Source organism: Anomaloglossus baeobatrachus, chromosome 4 (genome assembly GCF_048569485.1).
Source record: "Anomaloglossus baeobatrachus isolate aAnoBae1 chromosome 4, aAnoBae1.hap1, whole genome shotgun sequence".
NCBI lineage: Eukaryota > Metazoa > Chordata > Amphibia > Anura > Aromobatidae > Anomaloglossus > Anomaloglossus baeobatrachus.
The window spans coordinates 38,163,328-38,181,646 of NC_134356.1; the positions used below are offsets into that span (position 1 = coordinate 38,163,328).

General features: G+C 50.3%; 1 protein-coding gene across 1 annotated transcript in view; it reads left to right on the plus strand.

Moving 5' to 3' along the window:
- Positions 1 to 18,319, plus strand: part of FERRY3 (FERRY endosomal RAB5 effector complex subunit 3) — a 64,303-nt gene that overhangs the window by 20,340 nt on the left and 25,644 nt on the right. The window contains exons 9-11 of the mRNA XM_075344252.1: positions 1,310 to 1,438; positions 14,034 to 14,096; positions 15,676 to 15,878. Of these exons, the coding sequence (XP_075200367.1) occupies positions 1,310 to 1,438; positions 14,034 to 14,096; positions 15,676 to 15,878 (395 nt within the window). The remainder of the gene's footprint in view (positions 1 to 1,309; positions 1,439 to 14,033; positions 14,097 to 15,675; positions 15,879 to 18,319) is intronic.

The following is an 18,319-nucleotide window of genomic DNA, read 5'->3' on the forward strand; positions in this document are numbered from 1 at the left end:
ATAATCTATATGTACACTACTGCACTAGTGGGGCCAGCACCATAGGTGCTGCTTACCGACCGCTCAAGCGGTTGTGTGGTCACCAGAAACGCTGCCTGGGTCTCCCAGAGCTTGTCTCCCCTCTCCAGCGTCGGAAGAGCTGACAGGAATGGCTGCCGGCGTCCTGAGGAGAGGAGGAGGCCGTGGGCGTGCCCGAAAAAGTGCGGGAGTCTGGTGCCCCACTGTGCACAGTGAGGGGGGTGGAGTATGCAAAGCACGCTCCAGCCCTCAGTGCTGACGTTCTGCACAACATCTCTCCCTTCCCCTGACTGACAGGCCTGGGGGCGGGAAAAGACCGAGACTAGGCCGGAAAAGCCGGGGACTCAAGTTATAAGCGCGGCCGGCGTATAAGCTCGGTCTGCGCGGAAGACCCCGGCGTACAAACAATCCCAGGCGCGCTGCCGTGTTGCAATGGCAGCGCGCGGTCAGGCGGTAGTCTCTAGTAAACCAAGCACACCAGCACGCTGTAGTGTGTGATGACACAAACGCAGTCAGCGCCGCGGTCCCCGGTGCACTAACACACCCAGCAATGCTGGAGTGATTCTGTGCGCGGTCCCCACGGGGACACAGAGTACCTCAAAGCAGCAGGGCCATGTCCCTGACGATACTCGGCACCTTATCCAGCAGATACCCCAGGTGCTGTGGATGGAGCACGGCCTCAGTGTCTGGAGACCGATAGGATCCCACTTCCCCAGAGCCCATCAAGGGATGGGGAAGGAAAACAGCATGTGGGCTCCAGCCTCCATACCCGCAATGGGTACCTCAACCTTAACAACACCGCCGACAAGAGTGGGGTGAGAAGGGAGCATGCTGGGGGCCCTGTTATGGGCCCTCTTTTCTTCCATCCGACATAGTCAGCAGCTGCTGCTGACTAAGCTGTGGAGCTAATGCGTGGATGTCTGACCTCCTTCGCACAAAGCATGTAAACTAAGGAGCCCGTGATGCACGGGGGGGGTGTATAGGCAGAAGGGGAGGGGTTTACACTTTTAGTGTAATACTTTGTGTGGCCTCCGGAGGCATGAGCTATACACCCAATTGTCTGGGTCTCCCAATGGAGCGACAAAGAAAGGAAAACTTTATTATTCAGCTCTATTCATAAAGGGTATAAATATACAAACACTCCGGCAAGTTTCTCGAGATTCTTGGAAATCGCGTGGCTGTGTATTATTTATTCTCACCAACTGACGTCTGTATAGTTCCTGTTTTTATAGTATTTATTTTTTGTGAATTTTTATTACTTATGATTTATTTTTTTTTGTCTCCCATCTAGATTTTGCCACTGTCGGGCAGGAGTGCACCGACTTCCATTTCCCGCAGCTAGAGGAGCAACTGGATGTGGTGCAGCAGGTGGTGCTGTACGCCAGAGCCCAGAGGAGCCAAAAGGCGAAACACCAGCAAGGTCAGCGGGGTTATATGGGGATGATGACATCACCGCACCATGACATCCCTGCCCCATGACATCCCTGCCCCATGACATCCCTGCCCCATGACATCCCTGCCCCATGACATCACTGCACCATGACATCACTGCCCCATGACATCACTGCCCCATGACATCACTGCACCATGACATCACTGCCCCATGACATCCCTGCCCCATGACATCACTGCACCATGACATCACTGCCCCATGACATCCCTGCACCATGACATCACTGCACCATGACATCACTGCCCCATGACATCACTGCCCCATGACATCACTGCACCATGACATCACTGCCCCATGACATCACTGCCCCATGACATCACTGCCCCATGACATCACTGCACCATGACATCACTGCCCCATGACATCACTGCCCCATGACATCACTGCACCATGACATCACTGCCCCATGACATCACTGCACCATGACATCACTGCCCCATGACATCACTGCCCCATGACATCACTGCCCCATGACATCACCGCACCATGACATCACCGTACCATGACATCACTGCCCCATGACATCACTGCCCCATGACATCACTGCACCATGACATCACCGTACCATGACATCACTGTACCATGACATCACTGTACCATGACATCACTGTACCATGACATCACTGTACCATGACATCTCTGCCCCATGACATTCCTGCCCCATGACATTCCTGCACCGTGACATCACTGCACCGTGACATCACTGCACCGTGACATCACTGCACCGTGACATCACTGCACCATGACATCACTGCCCCATGACATCACTGCCCCATGACATCACTGCCCCATGACATCACTGCCCCATGACATCACTGCCCCATGACATTTCTGCACCATGACATCACTGCCCCATGACATCACTGCCCCATGACATCTCTGCACCATGACATTTCTGCACCGTGACATTTCTGCCCCATGACATCACTGCCCCATGACATCACTGCACCATGACATCTCTGCACCATGACATCCCTGCACCATGACATCCCTGCACCATGACATCACTGCCCCATGACATCCCTGCACCGTGACATCACTGCACCGTGACATTTCTGCACCATGACATCACCGCACCATGACATCACTGCCCCATGACATCACTGCCCCATGACATCACTGCCCCATGACATCACTGCCCCATGACATCACTGCACCATGACATCACTGCCCCATGACATCACTGCCCCATGACATCTCTGCACCATGACATCTCTGCAACATGACATCACTGCACCATGACATCACTGCACCATGACATCTCTGCAACATGACATCACTGCACCATGACATCCCTGCACCATGACATCCCTGCACCATGACATCTCTGCCCCATGACATCTCTGCACCATGACATCTCTGCACCATGACATCTCTGCACCATGACATTTCTGCACCATGACATCACTGCCCCATGACATTTCTGCCCCATGACATCACTGCACCATGACATCACTGCCCCATGATATCTCTGCACCATGACATTCCTGCACCATGACATCACTGCACCATGACATCACTGCCCCATGACATCACTGCCCCATGACATTTCTGCCCCATGACATCACTGCACCATGACATCACTGCACCATGACATTTATGCACCATGACATCACTGCACCATGACATTTCTGCACCATGACATTTCTGCACCATGACATCACTGCACCATGACATCACTGCACCATGACATCACTGCCCCATGACATCACTGCCCCATGACATCACTGCCCCATGACATCACTGCACCATGACATCCCTGCACCATGACATCCCTGCACCATGACATCACTGCCCCATGACATCACTACACCATGACATCTCTGCCCCATGACATCACTGCACCATGACATCACTGCCCCATGACATCACTGCCCCATGACATCACTGCCCCATGACATCACTGCCCCATGACATCACTGCACCATGACATCTCTGCACCATGACATCTCTGCACCATGACATCCCTGCACCATGACATCACTGCACCATGACATCTCTGCACCATGACATCTCTGCACCATGACATCTCTGCACCATGACATCACTGCACCATGACATCCCTGCACCATGACATCACTGCCCCATGACATCACTGCCCCATGACATCACTGCACCATGACATCACTGCACCATGACATCACTGCCCCATGACATCACTGCCCCATGACATCACTGCACCATGACATCACTGCCCCATGACATCACTGCCCCATGACATCACTGCCCCATGACATCACTGCACCATGACATCACTGCCCCATGACATCACTGCCCCATGACATCACTGCCCCATGACATCACTGCCCCATGACATCACTGCACCATGACATCACTGCCCCATGACATCACTGCCCCATGACATCACTGCCCCATGACATCACTGCCCCATGACATCACCGCACCATGACATCACCGTACCATGACATCACTGCCCCATGACATCACTGCCCCATGACATCACTGCACCATGACATCACCGTACCATGACATCACTGTACCATGACATCACTGTACCATGACATCACTGTACCATGACATCACTGTACCATGACATCACTGTACCATGACATCTCTGCCCCATGACATTCCTGCCCCATGACATTCCTGCACCGTGACATCACTGCACCGTGACATCACTGCACCGTGACATCACTGCACCGTGACATCACTGCACCATGACATCACTGCCCCATGACATCACTGCCCCATGACATCACTGCCCCATGACATCACTGCCCCATGACATCACTGCCCCATGACATTTCTGCACCATGACATCACTGCCCCATGACATCACTGCCCCATGACATCTCTGCACCATGACATTTCTGCACCGTGACATTTCTGCCCCATGACATCACTGCCCCATGACATCACTGCACCATGACATCCCTGCACCATGACATCCCTGCACCATGACATCCCTGCACCATGACATCACTGCCCCATGACATCCCTGCACCGTGACATCACTGCACCGTGACATTTCTGCACCATGACATCACCGCACCATGACATCACTGCCCCATGACATCACTGCCCCATGACATCACTGCCCCATGACATCACTGCCCCATGACATCACTGCACCATGACATCACTGCCCCATGACATCACTGCCCCATGACATCTCTGCACCATGACATCTCTGCAACATGACATCACTGCACCATGACATCACTGCACCATGACATCTCTGCAACATGACATCACTGCACCATGACATCTCTGCACCATGACATCTCTGCACCATGACATTTCTGCACCATGACATCACTGCACCATGACATCACTGCCCCATGATATCTCTGCACCATGACATTCCTGCACCATGACATCACTGCACCATGACATCACTGCCCCATGACATCACTGCCCCATGACATTTCTGCCCCATGACATCACTGCACCATGACATCACTGCACCATGACATTTATGCACCATGACATCACTGCACCATGACATTTCTGCACCATGACATTTCTGCACCATGACATCACTGCACCATGACATCACTGCCCCATGACATCACTGCCCCATGACATCACTGCCCCATGACATCACTGCACCATGACATCCCTGCACCATGACATCCCTGCACCATGACATCCCTGCACCATGACATCACTGCCCCATGACATCACTACACCATGACATCTCTGCCCCATGACATCACTGCACCATGACATCACTGCCCCATGACATCACTGCCCCATGACATCACTGCCCCATGACATCACTGCCCCATGACATCACTGCACCATGACATCTCTGCCCCATGACATCCCTGCACCATGACATCACTGCACCATGACATCTCTGCACCATGACATCTCTGCACCATGACATCTCTGCACCATGACATCTCTGCACCATGACATCACTGCACCATGACATCCCTGCACCATGACATCTCTGCACCATGACATCTCTGCACCATGACATCTCTGCACCATGACATCCCTGCACCATGACATCACTGCACCATGACATCTCTGCACCATGACATCACTGCACCATGACATCACTGCACCATGACATCTCTGCACCATGACATCACTGCACCATGACATCTCTGCACCATGACATCTCTGCACCATGACATCTCTGCACCATGACATCTCTGCACCATGACATCTCTGCACCATGACATCTCTGCACCATGACATCACTGCACCGTGACATCCCTGCACCGTGACATCACTGCACCGTGACATCTCTGCACCATGACATCTCTGCGCCATGACATCTCTGCACCATGACATCTCTGCACCATGACATCACCGCACCATGACATCACCGCCCCATGACATCTCTGCACCATGACATCTCTGCACCATGACATCACTGCACCGTGACATCACTGCACCATGACATCACTGCCCCATGACATCACTGCACCATGACATCACTGCCCCATGACATCACTGCCCCATGACATCACTGCCCCATGACATCACTGCCCCATGACATCACTGCCCCATGACATCACCGCACCATGACATCACCGTACCATGACATCACCGTACCATGACATCACTGCCCCATGACATCACTGCCCCATGACATCACTGCCCCATGACATCACTGCACCATGACATCTCTGCACCATGACATCCCTGCACCATGACATCACTGCACCATGACATCTCTGCACCATGACATCTCTGCACCATGACATCTCTGCACCATGACATCCCTGCACCATGACATCACTGCACCATGACATCTCTGCACCATGACATCACTGCACCATGACATCACTGCACCATGACATCTCTGCACCATGACATCACTGCACCATGACATCACTGCACCATGACATCTCTGCACCATGACATCTCTGCACCATGACATCTCTGCACCATGACATCTCTGCACCATGACATCACTGCACCATGACATCTCTGCACCATGACATCTCTGCACCATGACATCCCTGCACCATGACATCACTGCACCATGACATCTCTGCACCATGACATCTCTGCACCATGACATCTCTGCACCATGACATCTCTGCACCATGACATCACTGCACCATGACATCTCTGCACCATGACATCTCTGCACCATGACATCCCTGCACCATGACATCACTGCACCATGACATCTCTGCACCATGACATCCCTGCACCATGACATCCCTGCACCATGACATCACTGCACCATGACATCTCTGCACCATGACATCACTGCACCATGACATCACTGCACCATGACATCTCTGCACCATGACATCACTGCACCATGACATCTCTGCACCATGACATCTCTGCACCATGACATCTCTGCACCATGACATCTCTGCACCATGACATCTCTGCACCATGACATCTCTGCACCATGACATCACTGCACCATGACATCTCTGCACCATGACATCTCTGCACCATGACATCACTGCACCATGACATCTCTGCACCATGACATCTCTGCACCATGACATCTCTGCACCATGACATCACTGCACCATGACATCCCTGCACCGTGACATCACTGCACCGTGACATCTCTGCACCGTGACATCTCTGCGCCGTGACATCTCTGCACCATGACATCTCTGCACCATGACATCACCGCACCATGACATCACCGCCCCATGACATCTCTGCACCATGACATCTCTGCACCATGACATCTCTGCACCATGACATCACTGCACCGTGACATCTCTGCACCATGACATCACTGCACCATGACATTTCTGCACCATGACATCACTGCACCGTGACATTTCTGCACCATGACATCACTGCACCATGACATTTCTGCACCATGACATCTCTGCACCATGACATTTCTGCACCATGACATCACTGCACCATGACATCCCTGCACCATGGCCTCCAATATGGTTCTATATTATAAATCCGCCACTGCAAATATGTCTACTGTATTGGCACATACTATGGGGGGTTTAATTATCAGACTCTTACCAATCAGACCTGTTCCTCTCTAAATAAATTTATTTGGGGCTGAAAATCATTTTTGCAATTGGGTGTCATTGAAAATGTTGCACCGTTTGGCTTTTAAAGGCTCTTGGTATCCCTTTGATGTGGTCTGTGGTCATCACTAAGTTGAAAGGAGCTCAGAAAAAGACAGATAAGAGTTACAAACTCCATTTTGGACCGTCAGAAGGAGCTTGCTGATGGATTCTTAGTTAGATCACTTTCAGAAGGAGTTCACTGATGGATTCTTAGTTAGCTTACCGTCAGAAGGAGCTCGCTGATGGACCTTAGTTAGCTCACCGTCAGAAGGAGCTCGCTGATGGACCTTAGTTAGCTCACCGTCAGAAGGAGCTCGCTGATGCCCCTTAGTTAGCTCACCGTCAGAAGGAGCTTGCTGATGAATTCTTAATAAGCTCACAGTCAAAATGAACTTGCTGATGGATGTTAGTTAGCTCACCGTCAGAAGGAGCTTGCTGATGGATCGTTGTTAGCTCACTGTCAGAAGGAGCTCACTGATGGATTTTTAATTAGCTCACCGTCAGAAGGAGCTCGCTGATGGACTTAGCTCACCATCAGAAGGTGCTGATGGAGCTCGCTGATGGATCCCTAGTTAGCTCACCATCAGAAGGAGCTCGCTGATGGATTCTTAGTTAGCTCACCATCAGAAGGAGCTCTCTGATGGATTCTTAGTTAGCTCACCATCAGAAGGAGCTCGCTGATGGATTCTTAGTTAGCTCACCATCAGAAGGAGCTCGCTGATGGATTCTTAGTTAGCTCACCATCAGAAGGAGCTCGCTGATGGATTCTTAGTTAGCTCACCATCAGAAGGAGCTCGCTGATGGATTCTTAGTTAGCTCACCATCAGAAGGCGCTCGCTGATGGATTCTTAGTTAGCTCACCATCAGAAGGAGCTCGCTGATGGTTTCTTAGTTAGCTCACCATCAGAAGGAGCTCGCTGATGAACCTTAGTTAGCTCACCATCAGAAGGAGCTCACTGATGGATTCTTAGTTAGCTCACCATCAGAAGGAGCTCGCTGACGAACCTTAGTTAGCTCACCATCAGAAGGAGCTCGCTGATGGTTTCTTAGTTAGCTCATTCTGCATCCGCCAGCAAAAAATAGGTTATAGAAGCCAAACGGTGTAATATTTTTAACGAAACCCAATGACAAAAATAATTTTTAGCCCCAAATACTTGTATTTAAGTGAGAAATGAAAATTTTCCCACAACGATGAACAATCCTTTTAAGAATGACACCATATGGGAACATTTCTGAACAGGGCATCTTCAGGATCTGAGTTTTGGGGTAGAGGAAAAGATTTTAACCCAATCGAGACAAAGAGAAGCGGCGCCCCCTATGTCTGGATGCCACTTATCATCACCTGTAATATATATATGTATATATATATATATGTATATATACATATATATATATACATATATATATATATATATATATATATATATATATATATATATATATATATATATATATATATATATATATATATATATATATATTTTTTGGGGGGGGCTATATGTTCCTTTAAGCCTAGAGGGTTGTAAACAGCCTGAAGCGGTGACGTGGATATATATCGGCACGCGTCTATATTTATCCGTGGCTGTATTTGGCGTGTCATCTGCTCTCCGCTGCTCTATAAATTAGGACACTCCTAAATACAGAGCAGCAAAAGGGAAGAAAAACATGGCCGGCACGACCAGCCCAACAATTTTGGCATCATTTCCAAACTGGAAGGAACTTTCAGGACCCAAATAATCCTTTCTTATTGGCAGGGTGGGCCTTGTAACCTGAGCTGCTGGGACAGGAGACCCCCATATACTGCAGACCCTATATGCTTCCCATATAAATACTATTGCACTGCTCATCCTGAGCCACCTGGTTCCTTAAAGGCGATTCCCTTTAATAGCACATCATCTATCCCCAGGATAGGCGCTAAATGTATGATCACTTGGGGTCCCACATTCAATAGTGTGGGGGTCCAATGCCCCCATAACAGCGATGCAGCAGTCAAGCATTCATTGACTCTATTTGGGATCCCCCATTCTTGTGATTGATGGGACCTCCCCATTCTTGTAATTTGTGGGACCCCCCATTCTTGTGATTGGTGGGACCCCCCATTCTTGTGATTGGTGGGATCCCCCATTCTTGTGATTGGTGGGACCCCCCCATTCTTGTGATTGGTGTGGCCCCTCCATTCTTTGTGATTGGTGGGACCCTCCATTCTTTGTGATTGGTGGGACCCTCCATTCTTTGTGATTGGTGGGACCCTCCATTCTTTGTGATTGGTGGGACCCTCCATTCTTTGTGATTGGTGGGACCCCCCCATTCTTGTGATTGGTGGGACCCTCCATTCTTTGTGATTGGTGGGACCCTCCATTCTTTGTGATTGGTGGGACCCCCCCATTCTTGTGATTGGTGGGACCCTCCATTCTTTGTGATTGGTGGGACCCCCCCATTCTTGTGATTGGTAGGACCACCCATTCTTTGTGATTGGTGGGACCCCCATTCTTGTGATTAGTGGGACCCCCCCAGCTATCAAACATTTCTCTCCTCTCCCTAAACATTGTTTGCAGCCGAAGCGTTTTAATGTGGTATCCCCTCCTCCATCCATGACATTATGATCGCCGGGGGTCCGACCTCCAGGACCCTCACCAAATTTGAGAATGAAGGGGCCGCAGAGACGCAACCTCTTCTCAATTTTCCTTGCATGGTGTCACCTCTCTCTGCCCCATTGACTTAAATTGGCCCATGCTCCATTTTTTGGGGGTAAAGAGGGGTGCAGCGCCACAAAGGGGCTGCATGCCCCTCATTCTCAGGATGGGGTCCCCACCAATCAGAAAGGGACATAATCCTTTATTTTATAAAATAGGAAAGCCCTGTTAAATAAAAAAAAAAAAAAAAACAGGAGGCTCTGGATGAGCAGTGGAAAAAGAAAGTAGTGAGTGGGTGTATTGGGCACACAGACTGGTCCTGGTTGTACTGGTCACACACAGAGTAAATGCCACCTCTCTTGCCCCCTGACTGGGCACATTAACCCTTCCTTGTGAGCGGCCCCTCCTGATTTGCGGGGGTATTTCTGGGCGCTCGGGGAATGTGCGGAGCCTCGGGTGTCGGGTGACTCACAAAAATAAGATTACAAAAAATTCCGTTCCTCTAAATCCCCCAAAGCCGAGGCCGATTCTCTAATTATCCCGCTGTCATCATACGAGGGTCCCATAAATACTCGGCTAAATTACTGCCCGAAGGAGCCGAGACGTGCGCAAGGGCTCCGGTTACATCCAAAATGGAGCGTCACGGAAGGTTCCGGAATGTATCCGCCGGGACCACAGTCACCTGTATGAACGGCCCCGGGGGTCTCTCCTTCCAGGAGTGATAAGACGTCTCCGCTGTGAGCTGCCACCTACCTGGGAAGTTCTGAGCTGTTCCCGTAATGATGGGGCTGAGCGCCCCTGAATCGCTCTGCCCAATCATAGTCCTCTCTACCTCCTCCTTCTGATCATCTCTAAGGTCCAGAAACACAAAACTGAACCAATGCTGAAGACCCCAGGAATGGAGCATTAAGCTTCCACTGCTGCCCACCAGGGATCTTACAACTAATCTCTTGACCACCAGGGATCGTACTGTTAATCTCTTAGACCATCACTTCCTAAGCTGCATAGCCACAAAGCTCACTGCCCTGGACCACCAGGGATAGAAGGAGTCAGTCCCTCGCTGCCTTAGACCACCAGGGATTTCACTATTAACCCCCTTAGCCCTCAAGATCACGAGGGAAAGTAGAGTTATTCCCCTGACTGATAGAATTAACTCCCTCATTGCCCAAGACCACTATACAGACTGGAATTTACACTGTCACTGGTGTAGATCTCCAGGAATACCGGAGCGAACTCCGTAACTTCCCGAGACAGCCAAGTATGCTACAATTATTACTGCCCTGGACCACCAGGGACAATGGTACTGACGACCGCACTGCCCATGATCAGCAGAGACACGAGAAATAACCACATCTCTGTCCTAAATGAACAGGGAGACAACAATTAACCCTCTCACTTCCTTAGACCACCAGAGTTACTAGAACCCCCCCACACACACACACACACACACACACACATATACACTGCCATAGACCACCAGGGAAAGTAGAGCTAACCCCATCACTGCACTAGACCACAAGGGATTCTGAAATAAGACCATCCACTAACCTAGCTAATTAATGGATATCCAGAATATTTGGAGTGCACAATAGGGGATGTCACAGCTCACCTCCTCCTCCTCCTATATAATGACTGATAACACCTCTATATACAGTAGATAACACAGCATCCACCATTCACAGATATCACAGCTCACCTCCCCCCCTTCTGCACAATGACTGATAACACCTCTATATACAGTAGATAACATAAGATCCACCATACACAGATATCACAGCTCACCTCTTCCCTCTTTTGCACAATGACTGATAACACTTCTATATACAGTAAATAACACAGGATCCACCATGCACAATAGGTCATATCACAGCTCACCTCTCCCTCTTCTACACAATGACTAATAACACATGTGTATACAGTAGATAACACAGGATCCACCATTCACAATACGTGATGTCACAGCTCACCTTCTCCCCCTATTGTACAGTGACTGGTAACTCCTCTATATACAGTAGATAACACAGCATCTGCCATACACATTAGGTGATATCACAGCTCACCTCCGCCCCTTCCTGTACAGTCACTGATAACACCACTATATACAGTAGATAACACAGAATCCACCATTCACAATAGGTGATATTACAGCTCACCTCCACCCCTCCTCTACAGTGACTGGTAACTCCTCTATATACAGTAGTTTATGGAACTAAAATATCATTAATCCTACAATAGGATTTTTTCCGAACCTCCCCTTTAAGGCGGCCATGTTTGCTGTGCTGCTCCCCTGCGTGTGTATGTGAGGGGCACATAGCGGGGACGGTTGCTGTTTTCTGCCTGTCCTCCTTTAGCTCATGTCCTGCTACAACCTCAGGGATAAGCCCGGCTCTCCAGCGTAACCCGACCCCGCCGCTCAAAAATACAATTATTCCAAGCAGATCCGCGTGCACCATTAAAGGGTCCCAGCGAGGAGCGGCGGGGGCCGGAGACTGTATCAGCCGGACCCTCTTATAGGGGTCCAATGAGTCGTGTTCATGTGCATTAGTGACGGCTGCCATGTTCTGATCCGAGCACAGATGTGAGCTGGACAATCCCTCGCCCGCTCCGGGGGGCGTCGTGTGACCCGAGAGGGGCCATTTTTAGCCGATTGCCTTTCTGCACTCCGTGTATTTGTCAATTCGGGGGAATTTTCCGCGGGTTGATGACAGGCAGATCTAATGATGACCAAGGACATCGCTGCCCGCGGCTAAAACGGACGGCAGCGCTGACAGGCACGGGGCAAATGACAGCGCAGAGAGGAGCTGTCACCTCCCCGGATATATCTGTGTTACTAGATGCCTGTGCTTGCTATGACATTACAGTTTTCCTGTAAAAATCCGGTTCCTCTGTTATTCTTCCTGGAAATCTATGAATAAATTGACATTACCCTTGTCTATAGGGGCTGGCTATACACAGTCAGGGAAAATTAGAGTATAGAGCACAGGCCATAAGGGGTAACACAATTGTCCATGTTTTTCCAGGAGGAATAACAGAGGAATGGCCAAGCAATAGATAAAAATTGCTCATATATATATACAATATATATATAGCTATAGTATATCACAGTGCTGGCCATACATGTTGGACAGCCCCTCTCAACCTGACTGAATGGAGCACAAGTTCAGGACCCCCAGTTGGGCTTCCGGCTCTGAGACCCTCGGCAATTGGACCCTTACCTGGTAGATGTAGGTTTTGCCCGGGGTCCCCATTATTGGAAGCCTTACTGATTTCCAGGAGGGGGTCCGGTGTCCTCCCCTCTATATGTAGCAGTGGTCCACGTACGCTCTCTGCTGCTCTTATCCATTGTCTATGGGATGGACAGTGATCACCTTTCTCCGTCAGACCCTCAGAAGTTCAGGATCCCTGGTTTGGCCTCCAGCCCTGAGACCCTCAACAATCGGACCCTTACATGGTAGATGTATGTTTTATTGATTTCCAGGAGAGGGTCCAGTGTCCTCCCCTATATATGCAGCGGCAGTCCTTGCACGTACTCCGCTGAACTAGTCATTGTCTATGGGACGGACAGTGATCACCTATGTCCGTCAGGCTCTCATATATATATATATATATGTGTGTGTGTGTATGTATATATATCTACAGGGTGGTCCAAAAGTAGGTGGCCAGTCTGTGTAATAGGGTTATCAAACATGGTGTAAAGTGAAACTGACTCTGTTGCCCTTAGCAACCAATCAGATTCCACTTTTCATTCTTCACAGACTCTTTGGAAAGTGAAAGGTGGAATCTGATTGGTTGATAACCCTATTACACATACTGCCCACCTACTTTTGGACTAACCTGTATATATATATATATTTAATGTATATTATGAAATATTCCTTTATATTTGCTTGTTTTTAATATACCGTATATATTTTTTTAATTTTTTTTTTTACTCAGAGGCGACTAATGGGAGCGACAAGGTGAAAGCTGCAGAGCGAAACCAGTCTAATTTATTACCAGGTGAGGACACACGGACTATAGGAAGATGGACGCCGGGAATTAGCCCCCTTATGGCTGCGGAAAACCTCGGGGCTGTGTGTGAAGAAAAGATAAACTCGCCCGGCCCCCTCCTCACTCGTCCTTCCTCCTCACTCGTCCTTCCTCCTCACTCGTCCTTCCTCCTCACTCGTCCTTCCTCCTTCTCACTCGTCCTTCCTCCTTCTCACTCGTCCTTCCTCCTTCTCACTCGTCCTTCCTCCTTCTCACTCGTCCTTCCTCCTTCTCACTCGTCCTTCCTCCTTCTCACTCGTCCTTCCTCCTCACTCATCCTTCCTCCTTCTCACTCGTCCTTCCTCCTTCTCACTCGTCCTTCCTCCTTCTCACTCGTCCTTCCTCCTCACTCGTCCTTCCTCCTCACTCGTCCTTCCTCCTTCTCACTCGTCCTTCCTCCTTCTCACTCGTCCTTCCTACTTCTCACTCGTCCTTCCTCCTTCTCACTCGTCCTTCCTCCTCATCACTCGCCCCGCCCCCTCCTCACTCGTCCTTCCTCCTAATCACTCGCCCGGCCCCCTCCTCACGCGTCCTTCCTCCTCATCACTCGCCCGGCCCCCTCCTCACTCGTCCTTCCTCCTCATCACTCGCCCGGCCCCCTCCTCACTCGTCCTTCCTCCTCCTCACTCGCCCGGCCCCCTCCTCACTCGTCCTTCCTCCTCATCACTCACCCGGCCCCCTCCTCACTCGTCCTTCCTCCTAATCACTCGCCCGGCCCCCTCCTCACTCGTCCTTCCTCCTCATCACTCGCCCGGCCCCCTCCTCACTCGTCCTTCCTCCTCATCACTCGCCCGGCCCCCTCCTCACTCGTACTTCCTCCTCCTCACTTGTACTTCCTCCTCCTCACTCTCCCGGCCCCTTAACACTAGAACTTCTGAGGTAGTCATTTTGACTACTTTGTACCATGTATTTCTATATAAGTGTCACGAGTCCAGTAGTTCTAGTGTTAAAACATTCTCCCGGCCCCTTAAAATACTCACCCGGCCCCTTAAAACACTCACCCTGCCCCTTAAAATACTCACCCTGCCCCTTAAAACACTCACCCTGCCCCTTAAAACACTCACCCTGCCCCTTAAAACACTCACCCTGCCCCTTAAAATACTCACCCGGCCCCTTAAAATACTCACCCGGCCCCTTAAAATACTCACCCGGCCCCTTAAAACACTCACCCGGCCCCTTAAAATACTCACCCGGCCCCTTAAAATACTCACCCTGCCCCTTAAAATACTCACCCTGCCCCTTAAAACACTCACCTTGCCCTTTGCCACACCCGCCTGGACCATGAATCATGATCATGAATCTTTAAGTGGATGCACTCTGTTTGGCAGCTCTCCATACTGGGGTCTTCCATGGCCCCCTGCAGACCACTAGGGGGAGCTCACCACATATGCTGCGATGGTGGTGATTGTGTGATGGAGCAGCAGCTAAACTTAGCATCCCGGAGAGGAGCATCCGCCTCCTCTGTGGTCACCCTCCTGATGAGTCGGCGGCTTCCTTTAGATCTCGCTGCTCGTCAATGAGACATTTTAAACCTTGCATTGTCTTCCAGGGGAATTTTATGTGACGAGGCACTCCAACCTGTCCGAAACCCATGTGGTTTTTCACCTCTGCGTGGACGATAACGTAAGAAGCGGCAACATAACCGCCCGCGACCCAGCAATTATGGGCTTAAGAAACATCCTGAAGGTGTGCTGTACCCACGATATCACCACTATCAGTATCCCGCTGCTGCTCGTCCATGAAATGTCAGAGGTAAGGGAGGGCAAATATGGACCAAACCTTCTTTGTGCTTAAAAAAAAAAAAATTCTGCTGCAAATCTGCACCAAAAATGCAGCAAAAATAAAAAAAATCACATCAGATTATTGTTCCTGCTGTGGAAACCTGCAGAAAAAACAGTGTTTATACGATGCTGAGATAAGTCTTGGTATTGAGCCGGCGCATGCGCAGTAAAGAGAGGTGTACTGTCCTCGGCCTCATCTCCTCAATGCTTATGCCCAGCTGCCCATGTTCTCCCGTCCCTAATAAAGTCCTTTTACTAGCGCATGCGCAACAAAACGACGTGTACTGACTCTTCCTCTCATGCGCATGCGCCATCTGTCAATGGACCCTTCTCCCGGATAATATATAAGTCATTTTATTACTGCATGCACAGTGATGAAAGGTGTACTGCCCTGCTCCTCGGTTGTGCAGTGTACCGGATGCCAATGGGCTCATCTCTCAGGTCCTTTCACTAACGCATGCGCAGTGTACTGTTGCGGGCCTACTCTGCGCAGTGTATGAGCTCCAATGCACCCCTCTCTCAGGTGAGGTATAGCTTCTTTTATTAGCACATGCACATTTATGCAAGGTGTGCTGCCCTCTGCCTCAGCTGCGCATGCACTTGCTGCCTATGGGTTCATCTCTCAGGTCCGTTCACTAACGCATGCGCATTAAAGCGCGGTGTACTGTCCCCAGCCTCCTCTGCACAGTACGCTAGCTTCCAATGGACCCCTCTCTCGGGTGAGGTATAGCTTCTTTTATTAGCACACGCTTATTCATGCAAGGTGTGCTGCGCATGCGCTTGCTGCCTATGGGCTCATCTCTCAGGTCCTTTCACTATATGCATGCGCACTAAAGCGCAGTGTACTGTTCCCGGCCTCCTCTGCTCAGTGCGCTAGCTTTCAACGGACCTCTCTCTCAGGTGAGGTATAGCTTCTTTTATTAGCGCACGCTTATTCACGCGAGGTGTGCTGCGCATGCACTTGCTGCTTTTGGGCTTATCTTTCAGGTCCTTTCACTTATGCATGCGCACTAATGCGCAGTGTACTGTCCCCGGCCTCCTCTGCTCAGTGCGCTAGCTTCCAATGGACTTTTCTCTCAGGTGAGGTATAGCTTCTTTTTTTTGTGCATGCGCATTCATGCAATGTGTGCTACTCTCTGCCTCAGCTGCGCATGCGTTTGCTGCCAATGGATTCGCCTCCCTGGTAATGTATAAGTTCTTTTAATACTGTGTGCCCGGTGAAGCAAGGCTTGCTGATCTTGGCTCCTATTGCGTAGTGTGCATGCGCCAACTGTTAACTAATCTTCCAGGAAGTATAACGAATGCCCATGGGTTTAGCTCTTTGGTCCTTTCACTAACGCATGCGCAGTAATGCGCAGTGTACTGTCCCTGGCCTTGTTTTCTCAGTTCGCTAGCTTCCGATGGACCTTTTTTCTCCGGTGAGGTATTTCCTTTCATTAGCGCATGCGCATTTATGCAAGGTCCGCTGCCCTCTGCCTCAGTTGCGCATGCGCTTGCTGCCAATGGACTCACATCCCTGATAATATAAAGTTCTTTTACTACGGCATGCCCGGTGAAGCAAGGCTTGCTTACCCAAGCTCCTTTTGCGCAGTGTGCATGCGCCGACTGTGGACTAATCTTCCAGGAAGTACAGTATATGCCTTATTACCTGAACAGCCAAGTTAGGAATGCTGAATCCCAGCCATATAACAATATGATGGTGACTTCAGACCGTCCCTTTAAATTCTATGCAAAAAAGTATAAACCTATGAGCAGTCATGGAGGTAAGTGTAGTGTTGGCTTACTCATCATCGGGTCACGTACTCCCCTGCCCCCCCTCCTGTACTCACAGTCCAGGTCTCCTCTGAGCGAGCCTAGTACGCACGCATCGGTGTTCCTCTTAGAGGGCCATCGCTCTATTTATGTATTTAAGGTACCCTCCCATTTGGGAAGGTGCCTGTACAATGTCCTCAGTTAGTTTGGCTACTAGTCTGCTAGCCATTTGTCAGGTCCCATTATACCCGTGTCAGTTACTTATACTTGTCTTCCCAGCCCTATCTGTCCCTGCCGTGCCCACCATACCTGTCCGTACTTGTCTGCCTCAGCCATGCTGCCTGTTCCCGTCTGCATCTGTGCCTTTACATGAGTCAGTCTTCTGTCCTGGGGGTCAGCTGCCATAGTCCCCGTCACTGCCCTGGGAGTGGTACCTGGCGTCAGCCTCGCCGTGGGCGCTTAGTTAAGCCCCTCCCACTAAAGGGTAATATGGGGTTCCCCCTGTGGCCCAGTGGGTCAACTAAACCCACTTGCTACCTCTACACCTCCCGCGAGCGTTACACTAAGTTGAAGGGGGTAAAGCTCATATTTACTTCCCATCCCTGTAGTTAAGACCCCCCCATAAGGGCTTTACCTCTCCTTAGATCTCATAATGGCAGC